Source organism: Stegastes partitus, unplaced genomic scaffold (genome assembly GCF_000690725.1).
Source record: "Stegastes partitus isolate 25-593 unplaced genomic scaffold, Stegastes_partitus-1.0.2 Scaffold1123, whole genome shotgun sequence".
NCBI lineage: Eukaryota > Metazoa > Chordata > Actinopteri > Pomacentridae > Stegastes > Stegastes partitus.
Window position 1 is genome coordinate 144,338 of NW_007578854.1, and position 18,713 is coordinate 163,050.

General features: G+C 41.5%; 1 protein-coding gene across 2 annotated transcripts in view; it reads left to right on the plus strand.

Moving 5' to 3' along the window:
• The window catches only part of dennd4c (DENN/MADD domain containing 4C), a 42,575-nt gene that overhangs the window by 13,326 nt on the left and 10,536 nt on the right, over nt 1-18,713 (plus strand). For both annotated transcript variants that reach the window (XM_008296350.1, XM_008296351.1), the window contains exons 2-12: nt 3,442-3,752; nt 8,498-8,750; nt 8,820-8,889; nt 11,053-11,222; nt 12,172-12,413; nt 12,507-12,573; nt 13,437-13,495; nt 14,342-14,486; nt 16,862-17,037; nt 17,118-17,218; nt 18,093-18,317. In XM_008296350.1, the coding sequence (XP_008294572.1) occupies nt 3,454-3,752; nt 8,498-8,750; nt 8,820-8,889; nt 11,053-11,222; nt 12,172-12,413; nt 12,507-12,573; nt 13,437-13,495; nt 14,342-14,486; nt 16,862-17,037; nt 17,118-17,218; nt 18,093-18,317 (1,807 nt within the window). In that variant the 5' untranslated portion in view covers nt 3,442-3,453. The remainder of the gene's footprint in view (nt 1-3,441; nt 3,753-8,497; nt 8,751-8,819; nt 8,890-11,052; nt 11,223-12,171; nt 12,414-12,506; nt 12,574-13,436; nt 13,496-14,341; nt 14,487-16,861; nt 17,038-17,117; nt 17,219-18,092; nt 18,318-18,713) is intronic.

Consider the following 18,713-nt stretch of genomic DNA (forward strand, 5'->3'; position numbering starts at 1 on the left):
CAAAAATGGAGCTAAAAGTCCTACATTTTCTCACAAAAATTAGGTGGAAACGTGACTCTCAGTTACTGCTAATGTTGGATGTAAATAAGCAACTTTTTTTTCTGTTTTTAATATAAACTTAAAGGGTTTCATTGTTGTATTTACAGCTTGTTTTGCTTCTCCAAAATGGCCAAAAAAAAGTTAATACAGACTACTGTAAATTCAGTTACTAGTTTATATGCTGCGGACCAGTTTATCTGTGGAACAACTTGTGAATGTGTATAATTATCAACAATTAGCAGCTAAAGAGTCAAATACGTCCCTGAGAAGTTGGTAGAGAACAAAAGCAGAGCTAAAAGTTCTAATTTTTGGTGCATGGTTGGAAACTTAACTGAAAATGAATGCTAATGATGCAACACATCTGCTGGATGTAAACAAACAACTTTTTCACCTTTTGCGTTATCAAATTTAAAGGTTTCATTGTTGTGTTTACAACTTGTTTTTCTTCCACAAAGTGACACCCAAAAAAATCAGTTAATATAATTTAGACGAGTTTAAATTCAGTTACTAGCTTATAATGCTAGTGATCGGCTCATTTGTTATATAACTTGTGAATATATACATCAATAATGATACCATTTAGCAGCTGAAGAGATAAATAACAAAACAAAACCTGAGCTAAAAGTCCTTGGTTTTCTCACAAAAATGAGATAAACTCAAAATAAATGCTGTTGTTGCGACATATAGCAACTTTTAGCTGTTTGCAAATGGTTTCATTGTTGTGTTTACAGCTTCTTTTGTTTCCCCAAATTGGCCAAAAAAATCTATCAATGTAGATCAGACTGCGTCACTAGCTTATATGCTGCTGATCAGCTCATCTGTGTAACTTGCACATTTAAATCTGAGACCGAAAACCACTGTATTCCTCTTGAAAAACAAGTTGTGCAGGTGTGACGCAGACGTCTTCCAATTTGTGATGCGCTGCTTGACCCACAAGTTTTTTAGTCGCGAAGAGGCATTAATTCAAACAGTCGCTGCTCAAACCACTAGAGTCCATTTGTCGACCGGCTCGTTTACAGTGCAGGTCCGTTATAGAGCAGATATGGTCTGAAAACAGCATTTTGTTTCTGAGTCGGGCTTTGACCGGCGAGATGTAACCATGGATACAGTGCAGTAAATCTCTCCAGAGCAATAAGCCTGAGCTCTGTGTCTCTAGATTGCTGCCGTGCATCATCATAAAATCAGAGCCAGTCAAAACTAGCGTGATGCTTAAGGGAACGAGACAGACAAGATCCTTCATTGTGTTGTGAAAAAAAAACCCACGTCTGGAGTCGTTCGCTTGAATTTATTTACAAGAACAAATGAAAGATGCGAGTTTCAGGGACGTAAAGAAACATAAAGAGGTGAAGCCTGATTACTCACTTCACCCGCTGACCTGGATTTTGTCTGAGTGGCCATTCCACCTCCATCGATGGACTTTTACTGCCGTTTTTGTTCGTGGAAAGTTAAAGTCATTTACGTCCCTGCTTGGATGCGACATAAAACTGAATTGCCTCTGCTGCCCGAGGCTTGTGTTGACTCAATTAAAGCTGTTTTATTGGAGTGTTTTCCTGGCATTGTAAGGGGGGAAAAAAACAACCAAAAAAAACGGGCCATATTCTGGGCAAATATCCAAAAATAATTCTTGAAAGGTAGCGAGGCTGTAAAAGCCGGCAGTGTACATGAAGCAAATCAATTGTGGCATGCCAGGCATTTGGATAATGAGGCGTATCCTGGTGAAAAAGAATCACTTAAAATATGTCACGCACATACCATTGTTGTACGAGAACATAGATTGCCAACGAAAAAAAAAAATCAAACGCTCATAATCTAGAAGGTATTTTGTGTGTGTGTGTGGAAAGTGTGTTTCCAGTCTGAATTATTTCCCTCCCAGGCAGGTCAGTCTGCCTCCTGCTGCCTCAACCAGAACCTTTACGATCCCGTCTGCTGCACACACACAGATTGTTTAAGAGTTCCTCTGCCTTCAGCTTCACCTTTTCCTAAAGCACACTCTTGGAAAATGTTATCTTGCGCTGTAGAAACTAGAAAACTACAATGCGCTGGACGAATCTGCGTCATGAAGTCCAGGCCTGTGTGTGCTCGCTGTGGCCGTACAAAGCGCCTTCTTTTTTTTTCTTTTTTTTTTTATTCCTCCTGCCACAGCTGACTCACCACTGGAAAAATTGAACTTCCTGTGTCGGTCCTAAAGGCTCTTTGAAGAGGATGTGCTCGCTTTAAGTTCTTCTTAGGCAACCGTCTGCTCTGTCGGTTCAGTTCTTTTTGGTCAGGTTTGATCAGTAAGATGCCTTTTTTTTCTTTGCATACAAAGTTTTATGGTTTTTCTGTTACTATTTACTGAAAAACTTTGAATTAGTGTGACTACTTGCTGGAAAATGGTCAGTTTTAGTTAGAAATAAGGCACGAGTTTCAAAGTTTTAAAAGAATGATTAATGGAAATATGTGTGTGTACAATTAGTTTGCATGCTGTCTGCTTTTTCTGTGTTTTAAGATGGAAAGATCAGCTTGAAAATACAAATGTTTGGCTTTTTTTAAAACACTCAACACATGAAAACAAGTTAGATTTTTATATTTTCTATTATTCAAGACAAAATCTAAATCATGGGCACCTATTACCATACTTAATAGTATACCAGAAAGAAAAAAATCGATATATGCAATCCAGTATGCCAGAAATACCAGGATTTTGCACCCACAATCCTTTGCACAGCTATGTCACGGTGTCGCATGAGTATAAACAAGCTGGAGGTTCAAAGAGTGCACAAACAGATGACAGCTTGTTTTGCACCGTAGACTGCAACTGTCAGAGTTTTAGGTGTCGCTGTTACGCTGAATTAATGTCCCGGTTGTATTCAAACTGCATGAAACAGTGCATACTTGCTGCACTACGCACTTCAAGTAAAAAAGCAAAAGCATGCGATTTGGAACGCAACCCGTGTTTCACATGTTTTATAGACTTTGGTGTCGGCTTGATTTATGCTCCCAGTGGCATTTCTGAGCATTCCTCCACGCTCAGCGACTCTTCCTTGACTCTCTGCAGCCACCAGAGCTTTAACTCGCTCAACATGTTTGGAGCGGCGCGGTGATATACAATGACAAGAGTGTTTGTGAATGTCAGCACATCCAGTCCCTTCATTACCCCTTGTGTTTCACCCCCCGGTTTGTTTGCTCCGTCGTGGCGCAGCACCCTTAAAGGGTCCTTTTATTTCCTTGGCCACGGTATTATTTAGCATTCTGTGTATGCTTGCATGTGGAGTCCATCCCACTGTCCCAAAGTGAGATCCAAGAGCTGCTCAGTGCGCTTCACGGCTTAAACCTAAACACAACATCTGTAGCGCTGCTTCTGCTTCGTCTATGAGACTGTTTTACTCCAAGTAATTCCAAATCAATCTCTGTTCTCTCCAGGTACGCCCAGCCATGATCGAGGACAAGGGTCACCGTGTGACCGACTACTTTGTGGTGGCCGGGCTGACAGACAAGTCCACGCCCCTCGAGCAGGACCTGTCGGAGACCAAGTCCAGCGGGCCCAAAGCTCCCATCACCGACCTGGCCGTCATTAACAGGTCGGCAGGAGAAACGGTGCCCGAGGGCTTCACCTGCATCGACAGCACCTACAGCGGCCAGCCGGCAAACCTTAATCACGGCAGTCTTAAGAGCCCCGAGCTGTTCCTGTGCTACAAGAGGGGTCGGGGGAAGCCTCCGCTCATTGACATCGGGTGAGTCAGCCACTTATTTCCGTCTGTGAGCTGCAAAGTGGAATGTTCTCATGCCTGCAGCAGCAAAAAGGCAGATTCTGCTGGTTTCATTTGTTTGGAAATGCTTCAGATATGCCTTGCATACTTTGATAAGCTGGATTGGAAAACAAATGATAGAAGTGCTGGTTTTATTACAAACACGCAAAGGCTGATGTGTATTTATATAAGAGATTTATACACGTGTCACAACGTGGGACCAACTCTTCCGGTCCTGGTTCCCTACTTTGCATCCAAAACAAACCTGGTGTGCCTTTATTTGCCCCTGCAGGTGTACTCCGCTTTTGTGATGCAAAGGTTAGCTTGTCACAGGAAGTTATCTTCATTGTTAAAAGAGTTTCGAGGCGTCTCTGCTTCTTGAATTTCAAAAAATATGAGACCATTCCATAGAAATATCAGCCGCTGACAGTTGTACAGTTTTTACAAGCTGCTCCATGTGACTTTAGACCAAAGATCAACGTGTGCTCATGAAATGTCCCTACTTTCATTTTGTCCACTTCCAAGACCTGCAAATACGTCCAACAGAGCATGTTCTGTCAAAACTCTGACCAGGGTGAATGCATTCTAATGTGCAGACAGTATTTTGAAAAGCTCAGAGACAAACATTTCCTTCAGTTAAGACTCGTTCTCTCATTAATTTGTCTTGTTTGGGTCATTTTGTGCCCTGCTTATGCTGTTTTGTGTCTCGTTTTTGTCAGTTTGTGTTGCGTTTGCATTGTTTTAAGTCTTGTTTTGGCCTTCTGTGTCTCCATTTTGTCACGTAGCGTCTCGTTTGTGCAGTTTTACTTCTTGTTTTTGTAATTTTGTGTCTCGTTTTTGTCACGTTTTGCTTTGTTGTGTGTCTTTGTTTTTCTTTAGTTTGTTGTTTGTTTGTGACATGTTGTGCACTTTCTGTGTTGTTTTGCTTGAGACAAACATTTCAATCAGCACTTTTCAGTTAATTTTTCTGTATTAGTGAGCCAAATTAGGTCAAGCTTCACTTCTTTTATTCTGGAAGCACTTCACTTGAAAACTAGAGTTTGGAAGCTTCACTTATCAGAAACCGAAACTGGGCTTCAGTAACTTTAGAACCTACTGAATGATAACATCCAGTGTTTCTTTAAAAATCCCACCAGTTCCCAACAGATATTAGATGAAACCCAGTTTGTCCTGAATCCTCAGAGTCATCCTACAGAGCAACAAAGACACTTACTTCATCCTGGGATTATAATTCACTCATTCATACTCGTGTTTCCTGTTGTAATTCAGATAAACAGAGCCGGTTGTGCTATTAACTGGCTTAGCCTGTAAACTGGAGCTTCTTCAAAGTTAGACACTGAGTTAACTTGAGTCAGTCATGCAGTTAATGTGGAATCTGACTGTATTTTAGGTCGTAAACTTAATGTTTTCCTGCTGTTAGATTCAGATTGTGGGTGTGCTATTGTGATGGAAGCAGGTTTGGACACGTTATAAGCTTTAAAGATGGAAGAAAAAGATCATTAATTCCAAATATTGGTCTCCAAAGTGTCCACTGTTTGAATGTCCCCTGAAATGCATTAATAAAATTACGAAATTGTCACTTAAGCAGCTTTAAATTAGTTGTTTTTTTGAATTTCATGTGAACAAATATCATCATATGATCGTGAGGAAAGCTGCAAACCACTGAACTGGACTGCATTGTTTAAATGTTTTAGATATGGCACGTCGACACATTTTTTTTTTTTTGCTCAGAGATGGAAGGAAGTCGGTGTACTGACATTCGCTTGGCCTGATTTCGTCACCTCTCAGCCACACCTCCCTGCTCCTGTCTGTTGGTGGGATTTTCCTGCTTCCTTCTATTATCTTATAAAAGGGAACTCCGTGATGATTTACCTGTCGTGTAAACCTGAAGCTGCTCCGACCTAAACACAGGGGAACCAGAATCATAAGCTCATCGCCAACGCTTTGTGTCTGTTAACCAGCGTCACATGCAGAAGAGCTTCACTGAAAACAATGACGCAACAGTGTTGAACCCACACACCTAAGTCTTTGTCTAAAGCCTGCTTTATGCTTCCCGCTAGCAAACTGGAGTTTCCAGTTTCTTGAGACTCTCTCTGACGGATTGGCCTCCGCAAAGGCTTCATCAGTTAAGATAAACAGACTGCATTCCACTTGTCGTGTCGTGAATTTGCTTCCTTTCATGCGTCATCGATGAGATTCCCTCCTGCTAGTTTTAGGCTGCAGAGCTAACGAATGGGCCGCAGCTGCACCGAGCGTTAGCACAAGATTGTATGTCGAGTCATGTTTCCGTTCAGCGATTGCGCAATCCGGCTTAGCATGCAAATAGACGTATAGGGTGGAAAAAAATAGAAGCAGCCTCACATAGCTGCGTAGCTACTTTACGGTTTGTTGTTCAGCCTCCTCGTTAGCTGCAGCGCTTATTGGAACAGTGGCTGGAGTCTTCTCTTCTGTATCGCAGCAAAGAGAGATAATATAAAGAGACTCCTCATGTAAAATTCATGACTTTGTGGTCTGTTATTAAGCAACACGACGGGATGATTGTTTTAATAAAAACACCACAAGTAGATGTATTCACTTCCTGTTTGGTTTGGTAGAAGATGAGTAAACACTTTTAGTTTTCCTCCCCCATCAGCTGACAGCTCTTAAACCATTTTTATTCCACTTAAAGAATCAATTCAAATCAAATTGTGAATCATTTATTGTTCCTTCTGCCGTCAGTGAGGCTTTTCCCAGCCCGAGGCTCTGGAGCGACACAACTCGCCGTGCCCATTAGGACGCTGTGTGTTGTTTTTTTTGTTGTTGTTGTTGTTTCCTAACTGAGAATTTCTTGGCAAACTCATCTCCTGGCCTCTTTATGTTTGTCCTGCGCTCCTTTCAGAATAAATGGAGTGTTTCGGGACAATTATATCTGCAACGGCCGCCTTGAAAGCCTGCGCAGGATTTCAAAATATGTGTTTTAGTCTCAGTTTGAAAAAGGCAGCAGCGGTTAGAGCTTGTTTGGCCTCACACATGGCTTTGTCCAGATGTAAAGGGAGGACACGGAGCCCTGCAAATAAATACATAAATACAAATCCAGCACAGCGGGGCACTGATTACTGTCTGGACTGCAACTTTTTTCGACATTCCTCAGCAGGACAAGCATGGAGGCAGAACCGGGTAGCTGTAAAGTCTGTCGCTACAGTCAAAGTGTTTGTTTTGCACTGGGCTGGAGATGAGAATCGCTTTAATGTCTGGGATTTGAGTGAGTCAGCCGGTAAATGAGTCTGAATCATGCCGCCCATTGAAGACACTCGCTCACTGACTGAGGCCTTAATGGGAAGCTTTGAGAAGAAAGTCAGCGGTGTCGATTATCTCCACCAGAGAGCAAGTTGCTCATCTTTTTTTATCGTCTCTCAAAGTCCACTGTTGTCCCAAATCTGTTTTATACTTACATTTCGCCACGTTGTTGTGAATTTCTGCAAATCTTGAGAACCTCAAGGAACATTTTCTTGCATTTTAAGCATCATAGGAGCATTAACTTTACTGAAAGTTAGTCGAGTTTGTCTTTTTTCTGTGTGTATCGTTCAAGGAGCTTCAGTAGAAATGAACTGGAAGAGAAGTTCAGGTGATTTCTACTGAAGCTCGTAGGATTAGCATGACCTGGATGACTAAATGTGTGTGATGCTTTCTCACTACCTGAATGACTTAAATCTGCGTTACTTGATATTATTATAGAAACTCTACATCATATGACGTCTTGCATTTCAAAGGGGGACTTGTAGCGAGGGAAAGCAATGACTCCACATGCTATAGATGTTTTACTGTGGACAGTTTACATTGTTTTATATGCTTTTGTAAACACCTGTAGCCTGCAGTTCAGCCGAAAAGCCTCAGTTTTAATCACGACTGTTAGTCACAGCTGTGCCAGTCACGGCTTTCACTTACGCAGTGAAGCACAGAATTTTTATTTATTCATTAACAGCATGTGTTTGAGTCAAATTGTTTATTTTTGGTGGATTTTATTTTAGTTGAACATGTCGAATTAAGCAATTTTGTCGACATATCACAGATTAAAGCTAAAGCTCACCGGTTAGTTTGTGGGTTCAGAGGGTTAACTTACATCTTGTGAGACGTAGAGAAGTTTTTCTTTTAGATTCCTGGTTGTTTATTATCATCAGAGCTCATTCCTTGATGTTTTGAACAAACTGTATGGTTTTCATTTTTCTGCTGCATGACATAAATCATCATTGCTTTATTGAAGTTCCTCTATTTCCTGCGTCCAGTCAGGAAACATAACTCGGTGCATAGCTGATGGAAATATAAACTAGACAGGAGTCAGACAGTCATGAATTTGTCCTGCTGGTAATTCTTGTCTAGAAGCCTTAACTTCAGTCTGTTCAGCTCATTACTCAGTAAACCTGTGGAGGGAACCTTCACCATGAGAGAAAGTCACCTACCAAAGAGATCCACAGTTTGTTTATGAGCTTCTCTATTCAGCTGCCTGTCACAGATTCCTCACGTCTCCTTCTGTTTTTGCACTGTAAACTATTACGTCATTAGAATGCAAGTTATTTTCCTTTTGGCAGTGAAGCTTGTTTAAAAAATGGAATCCATACTGGCAGAGTGATTCCAGGACAGCACTGTCTGAGCCGCTTCACTCACACTTTAGCTGTTCCTCTGTACTCGTCATGAGGGCTTCATGTCCTAGCAGGTTCCAGTCTGACATATTCGTTATCTGTGGTGTCCCTCAGGGTGCTGTACGAGGGTAAGGAGCGTCTGATCCAGGGCTGCGAGGTCATCCAGGCCACGCCGTACGGCCGATGCGCCAATGTCAACAACAGCTCCGCCACGTCACAGCGCATCTTCATCACCTTCCGCCGGGCGCCGCCTGTCCAGCCTCAGAACTCGCTGGCGGTGACGGACATCTGCGTCATCGTCACCAGCAAGGGCGAGACGCCACCGCACACCTTCTGCAAGGTGGACAAGAACCTCAACTGTGGCATGGTAGGTCTGAGTTTTAGTGCTTTAGTCAGCTCTAAAAGCACGAGTCTAACCTTGTGGTAAATCTTTCAGTGGGGCTCCAGTGTGTTCCTGTGCTACAAGAAATCCGTATCTTCAGCAAATTCCATCAGCTACAAAGCCGGTGAGTAACAGTCGGAAACTTTTTCTGGTGTTTTTGCTCAAAATGTCACCACATCCTAAGAAGCCATTTGTTCCCCTGAGCAGCGTTTACGCCGTCTGCCTTTGTGCCGCTGGAATCATTTTCATTCTGCCATTATTTAATTCCATTATCTGCACTTGATTCGTCTGCTTTTATCTCCGCTGCCTATGAGGTGAATCGTATTTGATGGCTCATTTTCTGCAATTAGCCTTTCTGGTGCCAGAATTTCTTGCAAGAGCGATTACATTAGTGAATATATTCTTCAAATTGCAGGAAATCCTTTTATCAGAAACAGACGAAAGCTTGAAGGACAACATTCACTGATAGTTAAGTTCTTTGTTTTGATCTGACACTGCACAGAAATAAAAACGCATCAGAATCAAAGGTGGGGCAAATTATTGACACATCCCAGGCTGCGTCTTTAAAAAAATAATTTTGCACTTACCACTTATTATGTGGCATTATAAATAACTTTTTGTGTTTTTTTCCTATAAAAAAGAGCAATAAAATCATGTAAACAAACTGCGATTTAACAGGTTAAAATTGTGAAAATTAATTAGTATTTAGTCGTCATGATGAGGAGCGATCAAACTCAGTGAAAGAGGAAAATAAGATAAATATTTAATATTTTATGACTTTTTTTGTTTTTGTTTTTTGACACTTAAGGTCCTAAGTGTGCATTTTTTTTTTGTTTGTTTGCTTAATAAATCTGACGCGGCATCAATATTGTTGCTAATTATTGACACATGATTATCAGAGAAGTTGTTTTTCATTTACCACTTATTATATGGAAAAAAATATAAATTTTGTGTGTTTCTTTCCTTTAAAAAATTACAGCGACATCATGTAAACAAACTGGCATTTAAAGGGTTAAAATCCTGAAACCTAATCGGTATTTAGTATTATTGTCAGGTTCAAAGACCTGAAAGTGAAAATAAGATAACAGCCTCAGTGTAGCTTTTTAAAATTGGCATCTGATTGCTAAAATGGTAAAATACCACCAGAGAACTGCAAGTTATTGTTGTCATAATAAGATCATGTGATTGAGGGTCTTATTACATACAGCATGTTTGTCTCAATCCTACAAATATTTATCTGATAACATTTTTGTGAAATGGAATGAGCAAAACAAAGATAATAAGTTTAGAGAGAAAAAAAACAGCAAATGTATTAGATCATAAATTAGGGCTTATCTCAGGCTTATTTGTTACAATTGGACATCATTATTAGATATTACTTGACACTGATGAGAGACTATTTTTATATAGAAAAAGATACAGCGAGTAGTTGAAGTTAAAGATGTACGTCTGAGATTGAGGAGCCAATTTAACTAAATCAGAAAACAGTACGAAAAATAAACACATTAAAGTCTAGGTCATGAAATGGAAAGTAGAAAGGAAAATTCTGATGTTCTAATTCACGATTATGAGATGGTTAGCCGTTATATATATATAACATATTCAACTAATGTGTTCGAGGCAGGAATGGTCTTCCATACAGGATAATAATTGCATGTCTCCAGCTCTGTTATGTGATGTGACGCACCGATAACGATATTGTTGCTTCGTTTGTTGTCACAATCAGCCTCGTTGATGCTTTTGACGCCTTCAGCGTGCGTCTGTGATCTCGCTGTCGATGCTAATCGGTTCCTACAGCTGGCATTTCTTGAACTGTCGTGTGACATTTTCACCGACTTCCTTGACAGCTCGGCCTTTGGAACAGTTCCGTTGTGCAACTCGCGTTGCCGCCAGGGTTCATGTGAATGTGTGTACGCAAGACACACATGCCGGCTTTATCTTGCGCTCGGCCTTTTTCCTGTGAGACGGCTGTTTAGTCATCTTGGACAACTGTGCTTCCTGCCACACCCATAATTTCTGTGTCTGCAGGCCTGTTTGGGTATGAGCACGCTGACATGAGAGTGTGTGTGAATGACATCTCAGCAAATATCAGGTTTTACTGAGGAATGGAAGCGTTTTGTTGTGAAAAGGAAACCAGAGTGTACAGTTTCATGACTATAAATTCATCAGAACTGAGCTGAGAAGTTTGAGGTCTAAACACCGTCTCATAAAGTTTTGTGTTTACGCTACGTTACTGCATCATTTATGGGGCTATAACTCATCATTCATGTGCTCTGCTCTGCTCCAGGTCTAATCTTTCGCTACCCAGAAGACGACTACGAGTCTTTTCCTCTGTCCGAGTCCGTTCCTCTCTTCTGTTTGCCGATGGGTGCCAAGATCGAGTGCTGGGCGCCGAACACTCGCGACCCTCTGCCCGTCTTCTCCACGTTTGTCTTAACCATCTCTTCTGGTGAAAAGGTGAGACGCAGCGAGCTGTCATAGATAAAAAAAATTAAACGTGGGCTTCATTGAGGTAAAAATATTAAAAGAGGTGTGTTATTTTCGTCGTGACAATCTGTGGAGCAAAGTTTGAAGTGCCACAATTTGAGAAATAAAGTAGCTAGAGTCCTGAGAGGTTGTCGGCTCATTGATATGCACATCTGGTCTTCAGTGGTCCAGCCCTGCTTTGATAGAATAAAGCAAACCAGCTATATGATGGAGTTGTACAACAGCTGAGACCAAAAGTTTAACATGTTTTCCAGACAAATACGAGAAGATGAGTTGAGGTGGAGCGACCCTGCAGCTAAAACATGATGAAGGAAGAACGGCTGCATGATTAATCAAACGTTTATCACAATCTCGATTTTTTGCTTCCATACGTGAGCTGTGATAGATTTTGAATGCTCATAAAAAACTAATAGAAAACAGGCCATATAGATGAAAATCACTGGATTTCTACTTGCTTAAAGCGCCTCATTTACCTCTTTTCAGACTAACTTTTGCTGTCTGAGGTGCCAGTAGCTCAGTGGGGAGACTAGAGGCTTCTCTGTGCACAGCCACCTAGCTAGCTAGCTATCATAGCCTACATGTGAGGGAGCAGTTGTAGTGTCTTTCAGCAAGTTAGGCATTTTAGGGTGAGCTTTATTTAATGTTTTGCCTCTTAAGATTTGCACTGAATTCAGGTGAAGAAGCTTAAGTCTTATTTTGATGCAAATATTCGTACATTTGCAGGACTGTAAATATAAAAAACGTAAAGTGCAATACGTATATTTTGTGGCTAAATTCAGTGAATCCTGATCTTGATATTGATTACATTAATAGTAACTTTGGCCGTCATCGTGCAGCCCAGAATGACTCATTGTTTGAACTGGTTAGGAAACCCAAAACCTCCAATGTTTACGTTCTACGTGTCCTTCTCTGGTGCCAGGTTTATGGATCAGCCATCCAGTTCTACGAGCCATATTCAGTGGACCTGCTGAGCGAGAAGCAGAAGATCCAGCTGGGTCTGCTCACCACGGTGGAGAAGAAGATGATCCCCAACCGGCCCGTAAACACCAACAAATGCATCTGTCTGCTCTCCCGCTGGCCCTTCTTCGAGTCCTTCCGCAAGTTCCTGATGTTCCTCTACAAGCTGTCCGTCTCTGGGCCGCACCCGCTGCCCATCGAAAAGTAGGAATCCGCCGTCGGTGGGCTGTTTATTTTAAAAAGGTGGCATCCGGCTACAGCTTTATTTACTTGTGTTTTTGTGTTTTCTTTTAACAGGCACATCTCGCACTTCATGCACAATGTGTCGTTTCCTTCCCCTCAGAGACCCAGAATCTTGGTCCAGGTGAGAATTTGTCTTCACAATGTTTTAAAATCCAAAAAAGAAGGTTTTACTTGTAGGTTTTCAGTTTCTTCAATGATCAGGGCTCTTTAGGGTTCATACCCCCTGTTACATGACTTTATGTTCTTCTCTAGGCTGGAGATCATTTTTTATAAGTCAGGATGTATGTTTAGGGATGTTGTCTCAAGCATCAAGCATCAGGGAGGCATCAGATTCCAAATCCATCCTGCAGAAGTTCCCAACTCCATTTCCAAACAAGCAAAGGAACCCCCCAATGCATCACAGTTTCCCACATACACTCACCCTCATAATGCTTTACAGCTCTTGTGCAAAGAAACTGCTCTCTGCTCGAACCAAATATCTCAAATCTGGACTGTTTTGCACCTTTGTTCATTTTCTGCACCCCTCGTCTTGTGTTTTCAGTCCTCCATAAAGACCACTTCTCATAGACATCGATTTCGAGGGAACATTAGCTTAATGTGTCTTTCATCTGCTGCAGTCGCATTCCTTGTTGCATTTCCAGCCCTCAACCTTGAACGTTTTTTTTTTTCCAAGAGCTTGTGCAGCACATTTGGAAGCACCTGTGTATTGAAAATGTCTCTCTGTGAGAGGCCTTGCCGGTGCAGAATGTCCACATTGTGGCCCGCTGCTACAACTGTAATTGTTTAACCATTCACTGGGCTGCGTGCCGACAGATTCTTGATTTCGTTTGCTGGAAAGTGCTCTGCTGCAACTATCTGGCTGGAATATTTTACTGCTCGCTGAAGGAATGTTGGGAGATCTGAAATGTGACTTTGCCAAACACTTTACTGTGTGTGTGATTTTTGTTGATGTATCTGAGTGACATTATTGAATTTCTTCTGCAGCTCTCAGCACATGACACTTTGATCCTGTCCCAGCCCGTGTGCACACCTTTACCCCTCAGGTAAGTTGGACTTTGCAGTGCTTCTACACAAACTTCCTGCGCACACTGTTTACTTCGTTCTTTGTCATTTCCTTTCCATGATTTGATTCCTGAGCCGACTTGCAGGTCAAACCCTGACACTAAAAACAGCCTCGTGCGTCGCAGTTTCTCCCTTTTTCAGATGCTGCTTTGCACAATTTTGCATCGCAATTAAGTCAGCAACTGTCTGCCCTCTTTGTCCGTCTGAATGCAGCCTTACGTAACCTCGAAATCCCACAGAAACGGTGATTGGCAGGCTTTTGTTGACGCTAACACTTTGTGCTAATTCACATTCAGCTTCGTGTTTCCCATTGTTGTTGCCGCCTTTGTATTTGCGATTTACGAGGACTAGCCTCAGCCTTTGAGTCACGGCCATGAAGCCTCTCAGAATGATCGTATTAGGTGATGAAGCAGCATGTGGAAACTCGGGGAAAATGCATTAGTAAACCAAAACAATGGATCAAGTGGACGCTTAATGGGATAATATTTTAACAACGTTAGGTTTGCAGAGTTGAATCAACACAGATTTGTTATCGCACTTGCACTGTTATTAGATTGCTTTACATTTTAGGTTGTTGGCCTTATTTTGTCCGTCTTCTGTCACTTGATATATTTCAATAAGTTCCCGACACGATTGTTCAAATCCGTTTTAAACTGCTTGTACTTCTCCTTTTTTCTAACTCGCATCAGATCGAGTTACGAGCCCAGTTATCAGCCCCATCTGGCTCCTCTCATGCTTTGTGTTCCCTCCTCTTTGATTCCTGTTTTTCGTTCCTCGTCCCCGAACTCACCTGCTCATCCTCTGTTCTCTCTCTTTCTGTCTATCAGCGGGGCGGACTACGGCACTCTGCTGATGAACCTGGGCTCAGAAAACTGCGCCACGCTGCTGCACTTTGTCCTGCTGGAGAGCAAAATCCTGCTGCACTCGCTCCGGCCCGCCGTGCTCACCGGAGTGGCCGAGGCCGTGGTGGCTGTGAGTTGTAGTTTACTCGCTAGATTGAGTTTGCTGTTGAGTTTGTTTAATTTAGTTTATGTTGTAAGAAAAGACACACAAGACTAGCTTTGTAAAACCTCCTTGCACACAATAACATCCTCATATCTTTTTTTTAATAGCTGCCCTATATATTACCTCTATATAGAGCTTATAATAGTCCATTAACATCTCGGCCTTCACTGCACTGAGCACATTAGGAATTTATATACACACGTTTCCTGGAGCATTAAATTCAAAGCCCTGCTGACGTACAGTTAGTGCATGACCCAACTGTTTGCTTTAAGAGCAGCTTAATTCCAGGAAATAATAATTTTCCAACTCTTTTTAAGTATAATAATTATGACATCCTTCTCCGGCGCTGCAGAGGAAAAAAAATCATCCGCGTACGTACATAAAAACATTAATTATGAGATTACGGGAAGCGCAGCTTGTGATTTAATCATCCGGTTTCCCAGACAAGACATTTCTGTACAAGTTAAATAAGGGTGGAGATAATGTGGCCCCCTGCTGAACCCGATTACTCACATTTGAGGAGTAAAGTACGGCGCTAACTGTGATAAACGCGCACAAAGAGATACAGGGCACATGTAAATTCCTTTAACGCTGATTCGCCTTAAAAGCATTCCGGCGAGAGCGAACGCAGTGGAACTATAATTATCATGGCTAATAAGTTCATTTGCGTGACTTTTTATGAGCGTAAGTAACAGCCCTGAGTTCACAGTCGGGTAAAACGGTGTGATGTAAGAACTGTAAACGCGGGATCGACGTGGCTGGTTCTGCCTCACTTTTCATGCAGATTTCTTCACCTACAGACACTAAATCAGAAGTTATGATCACGATGTCCTCAGTGAATTCAACGTTGTTATCGAATCGACAACAGTGAGCTTTTTGCAGTGTGCACAGTTTAGCATACATACCTTTTATTATGCAGCAGTTAATCTGCACCACTTACACTGCTGGTGTTAGATGATAAAGTGACATTTATGGTTGTTGTTATTATTTCTGTGACACTTTGTGACAGTAAATGCAAAAGTATATTTATTATAAGCACAGATACAGGCTTGCATCCTGAATTTGGATGTACCCACGATATGTTACTGCACCTTTTTGCGCATTTTAACCAATTCCCATATAGAGAAATACTTTCCTAACGCATTAAAATAAATAATTGTAAACAGGAATAAAGGTGCAGATGAATGTTTTGTTCTTTTACATGAGGATGATCTGGAAGCTTTTCCTTCGATGTGTTATAAGCAGAGTCCTCGCTGCTGCTGTTTGCAGTTTTTTGCAGATAATGTGTTTTTTTTTTGTTTTTTTTTTTAATTTTAAAACTCTTATGTTAGCAGAATATGTTAGCACTTTGCTCTGACAGCAAAAGTGCTGCACCCCACCTCGCTTCGACGCACTCTTTAAAATAAATTCAATGTGTAGTGTTTTTCTGTAAGTTAATCATTTCTACATTTACATGCAGAAACTCGTGCAGTTTCCGAAGCTCCGATTTACAGACGTCCACTGAACGCCTCACAAGCATCGGCGGACGCTACGATTTATCGATATTGCGCAAACGCCTCACATGCTCCCAATGAAAACCACATCAAGCTCGTCCTGCTTTAACCGACAACATAATGACTTGACTGTGTCGCTCAGCTTCCAGGCAGGTTCAGTGTCACACAAACTCTGGATATTCACAGAAAGTTTCAACTGCCACAATAAGTTGTCTTGTTCCTCGAAATGTTCTACATTTTTCTCCTTTTTTTTCTGCATATGGGGGCATCTTTAGAAAAACTAATAATAATAATAATTTAAAAATACTGTGTCAAATATCTATACATAGCATAAATTGTCACTATTCTGAATGAGTGAGTTAATAAATCTACTTTATTAGGAGTCTTCTGCCATTACATCACAATATTCCATCTCAAATCCAGTGCTCCTGCTCAACATGCCGTCTGAATAATTTTTCCAGCCTTTTAAGCTAATTTGGTTGTTTATTCTCCAGCTCCATAAGCAGTATTGATCTCTTTGAATGTCACAAGATGTCTTAAAAATCCCCTAAATGCTTTTGAACTGTCACAGTTATTAGTTAAAATAAAGAAGAAGCTCCGTGTCTTGCAAATTACGCTGCTCAGATTTAATTTAAGGGTCTGATATTGACACGATATAGAGATAAAGTGTGAAAAACTTTATTTTCCAGATGGCGGCATGTGATTTTCACTCGAGGGTATCCTTCTAAAATTCCATTCTGAGACTTTAATACAATAGCATTTGAACTGTTTGCCTCCAGGGCTGGAATATAACGACTCTGTTCGTCGTCTAACAGGTTGTAGTGACCCCGATTCTCCGTCTCTCTTCAGATGATCTTCCCCTTGCAGTGGCAGTGTCCCTACATCCCCCTGTGTCCGCTCTCTCTGGCGGGCGTCCTCAACGCGCCGCTTCCATTCATAGTGGGGGTGGACTCACGCTACTTTGACCTTTACGACCCCCCGCCAGATGTAGTCTGCGTGGACCTGGACACCAACACCATCTACCTGTATGTAGCAATGCATTTGTCAAACCAACAGCTCTCCTGTTACTTCCAGCTCACTAACTCGGCGGTATTGTGTGTTCCAGGTCTGACGAGAAGAGACACAGCAACTGGAAGAACCTCCCCAAGAAGCCCTGCAAGAGTCTCATTAACTCGCTAAGCAACTTGCACCACCAGCTGGCCACCGGTACGAACCGCACCTCGCTTTCACCCTGAAGCAAAACCGCCTCCGTTTACCTGCTGATTAAAAGATGAACACGAACTCACAGGGAGGGGAAAACAGCCACAAGCAAAACGTTATCACAACATAATAAACTACATTTTATTACAGGAACCTTAAGTGTTTTCTGCCTGGTGGTAATATAGGGATAATAACAATAATAATAGTAATTCTATGGAAACAGCACAACTATGGATAGAAGAAGAAAGAACTGTTAGAATGCTGTAAATCATAAGAAAATGAAAGTTGAATGTCCTTTATTATTTATTTTACAAAACTTGAAAAAAACTTGGAATTAGCACGTACTACAAAAGTATCATACATGTTATCAGACTTTGAAAAAAAAATAAAAAGGCGACGACATACTAGAGATATTTTACTGCTTGCATTTTTAATTGACTGCCAGCCTGCAGTTCAGCTGAAAAGTCCCTGAATTTTTGTTGCGTGACTGTTTGTCACAGCTGAGTCAATAACAGATTTCCAGGTGGGTCAAGGGGTGCAGAATTTTTTGTATTTAACAGAATCAGGTTAAAGTGAATGTTGTTGTTTTTGGCTGAATTTTAAGTGAAACATGTAGAATAAATATAGTAAAATATAATGATTTTTAGCTTAGATTTGGTCAAGTTGCTCGACTGAACGTCAAATCATAGACGAGTAGTTCAAGGACTGTTGGAAAATTTAAGATCCAACAGTTTCTGGCTCTAATAAATGATGTCAGTTTGGAGATTTTTGTAAACACAGGACGCCTGTTAAACCCACCAACAGAATTTGGGATTCAGAGGGTTAAACGTATGGGATGATTCATCCAAATTGTTCAAACTGACGCTGGTCTGTGTTTTAGTTTCAGTCCGTCAAACAGCACAGGAGGGTTCGGCGGTGGACATGACGCCCATCGAGGCGGACTTCACCTGGCACAAGAAGAAGACGGCTCTGGAGATGGAAATCCAGGAGGCCTTCCTTCGCTTCATGGCCTCCATCATAAAGGGCTACCGCTCCTACCTCAAACCCATCACCCAGGCGCCCTCTGAGAAGGCCACGGCCGCAGACTCCCTCTACGACCTGCAAGGTGAACCGGGCGGCTCGTTTTTATTAAACGCATTAGAAGGTGCTGCATGACAACCAAAGTCAGGGCAGCTCAGGGTGATGGATTTGTTAATGGCTTCCATTTACAGCAGCCACAACTCCTGCATGCTTTTATTGGCAGCTGGTTTTCAAGGTGCAACTCATTTATTAATCAATAACAGTGTTTTTAGAAATCAATCATCTTTCTCATCAGCTGTGATAATTAATGCTTGTTGCTGGGAATTGGTTCTTGCTTCCATTTAGCGTCACGGTTATGGATCAGCTTTGAGATAAATAGAGTGAAGGACGTTTTTCAGCACCTTTCTAAACAGCTGCACATTGATTTATTGATAGAATAGAATAGAATAGAATGCCTTTATTGTCACTATACACAAGTACA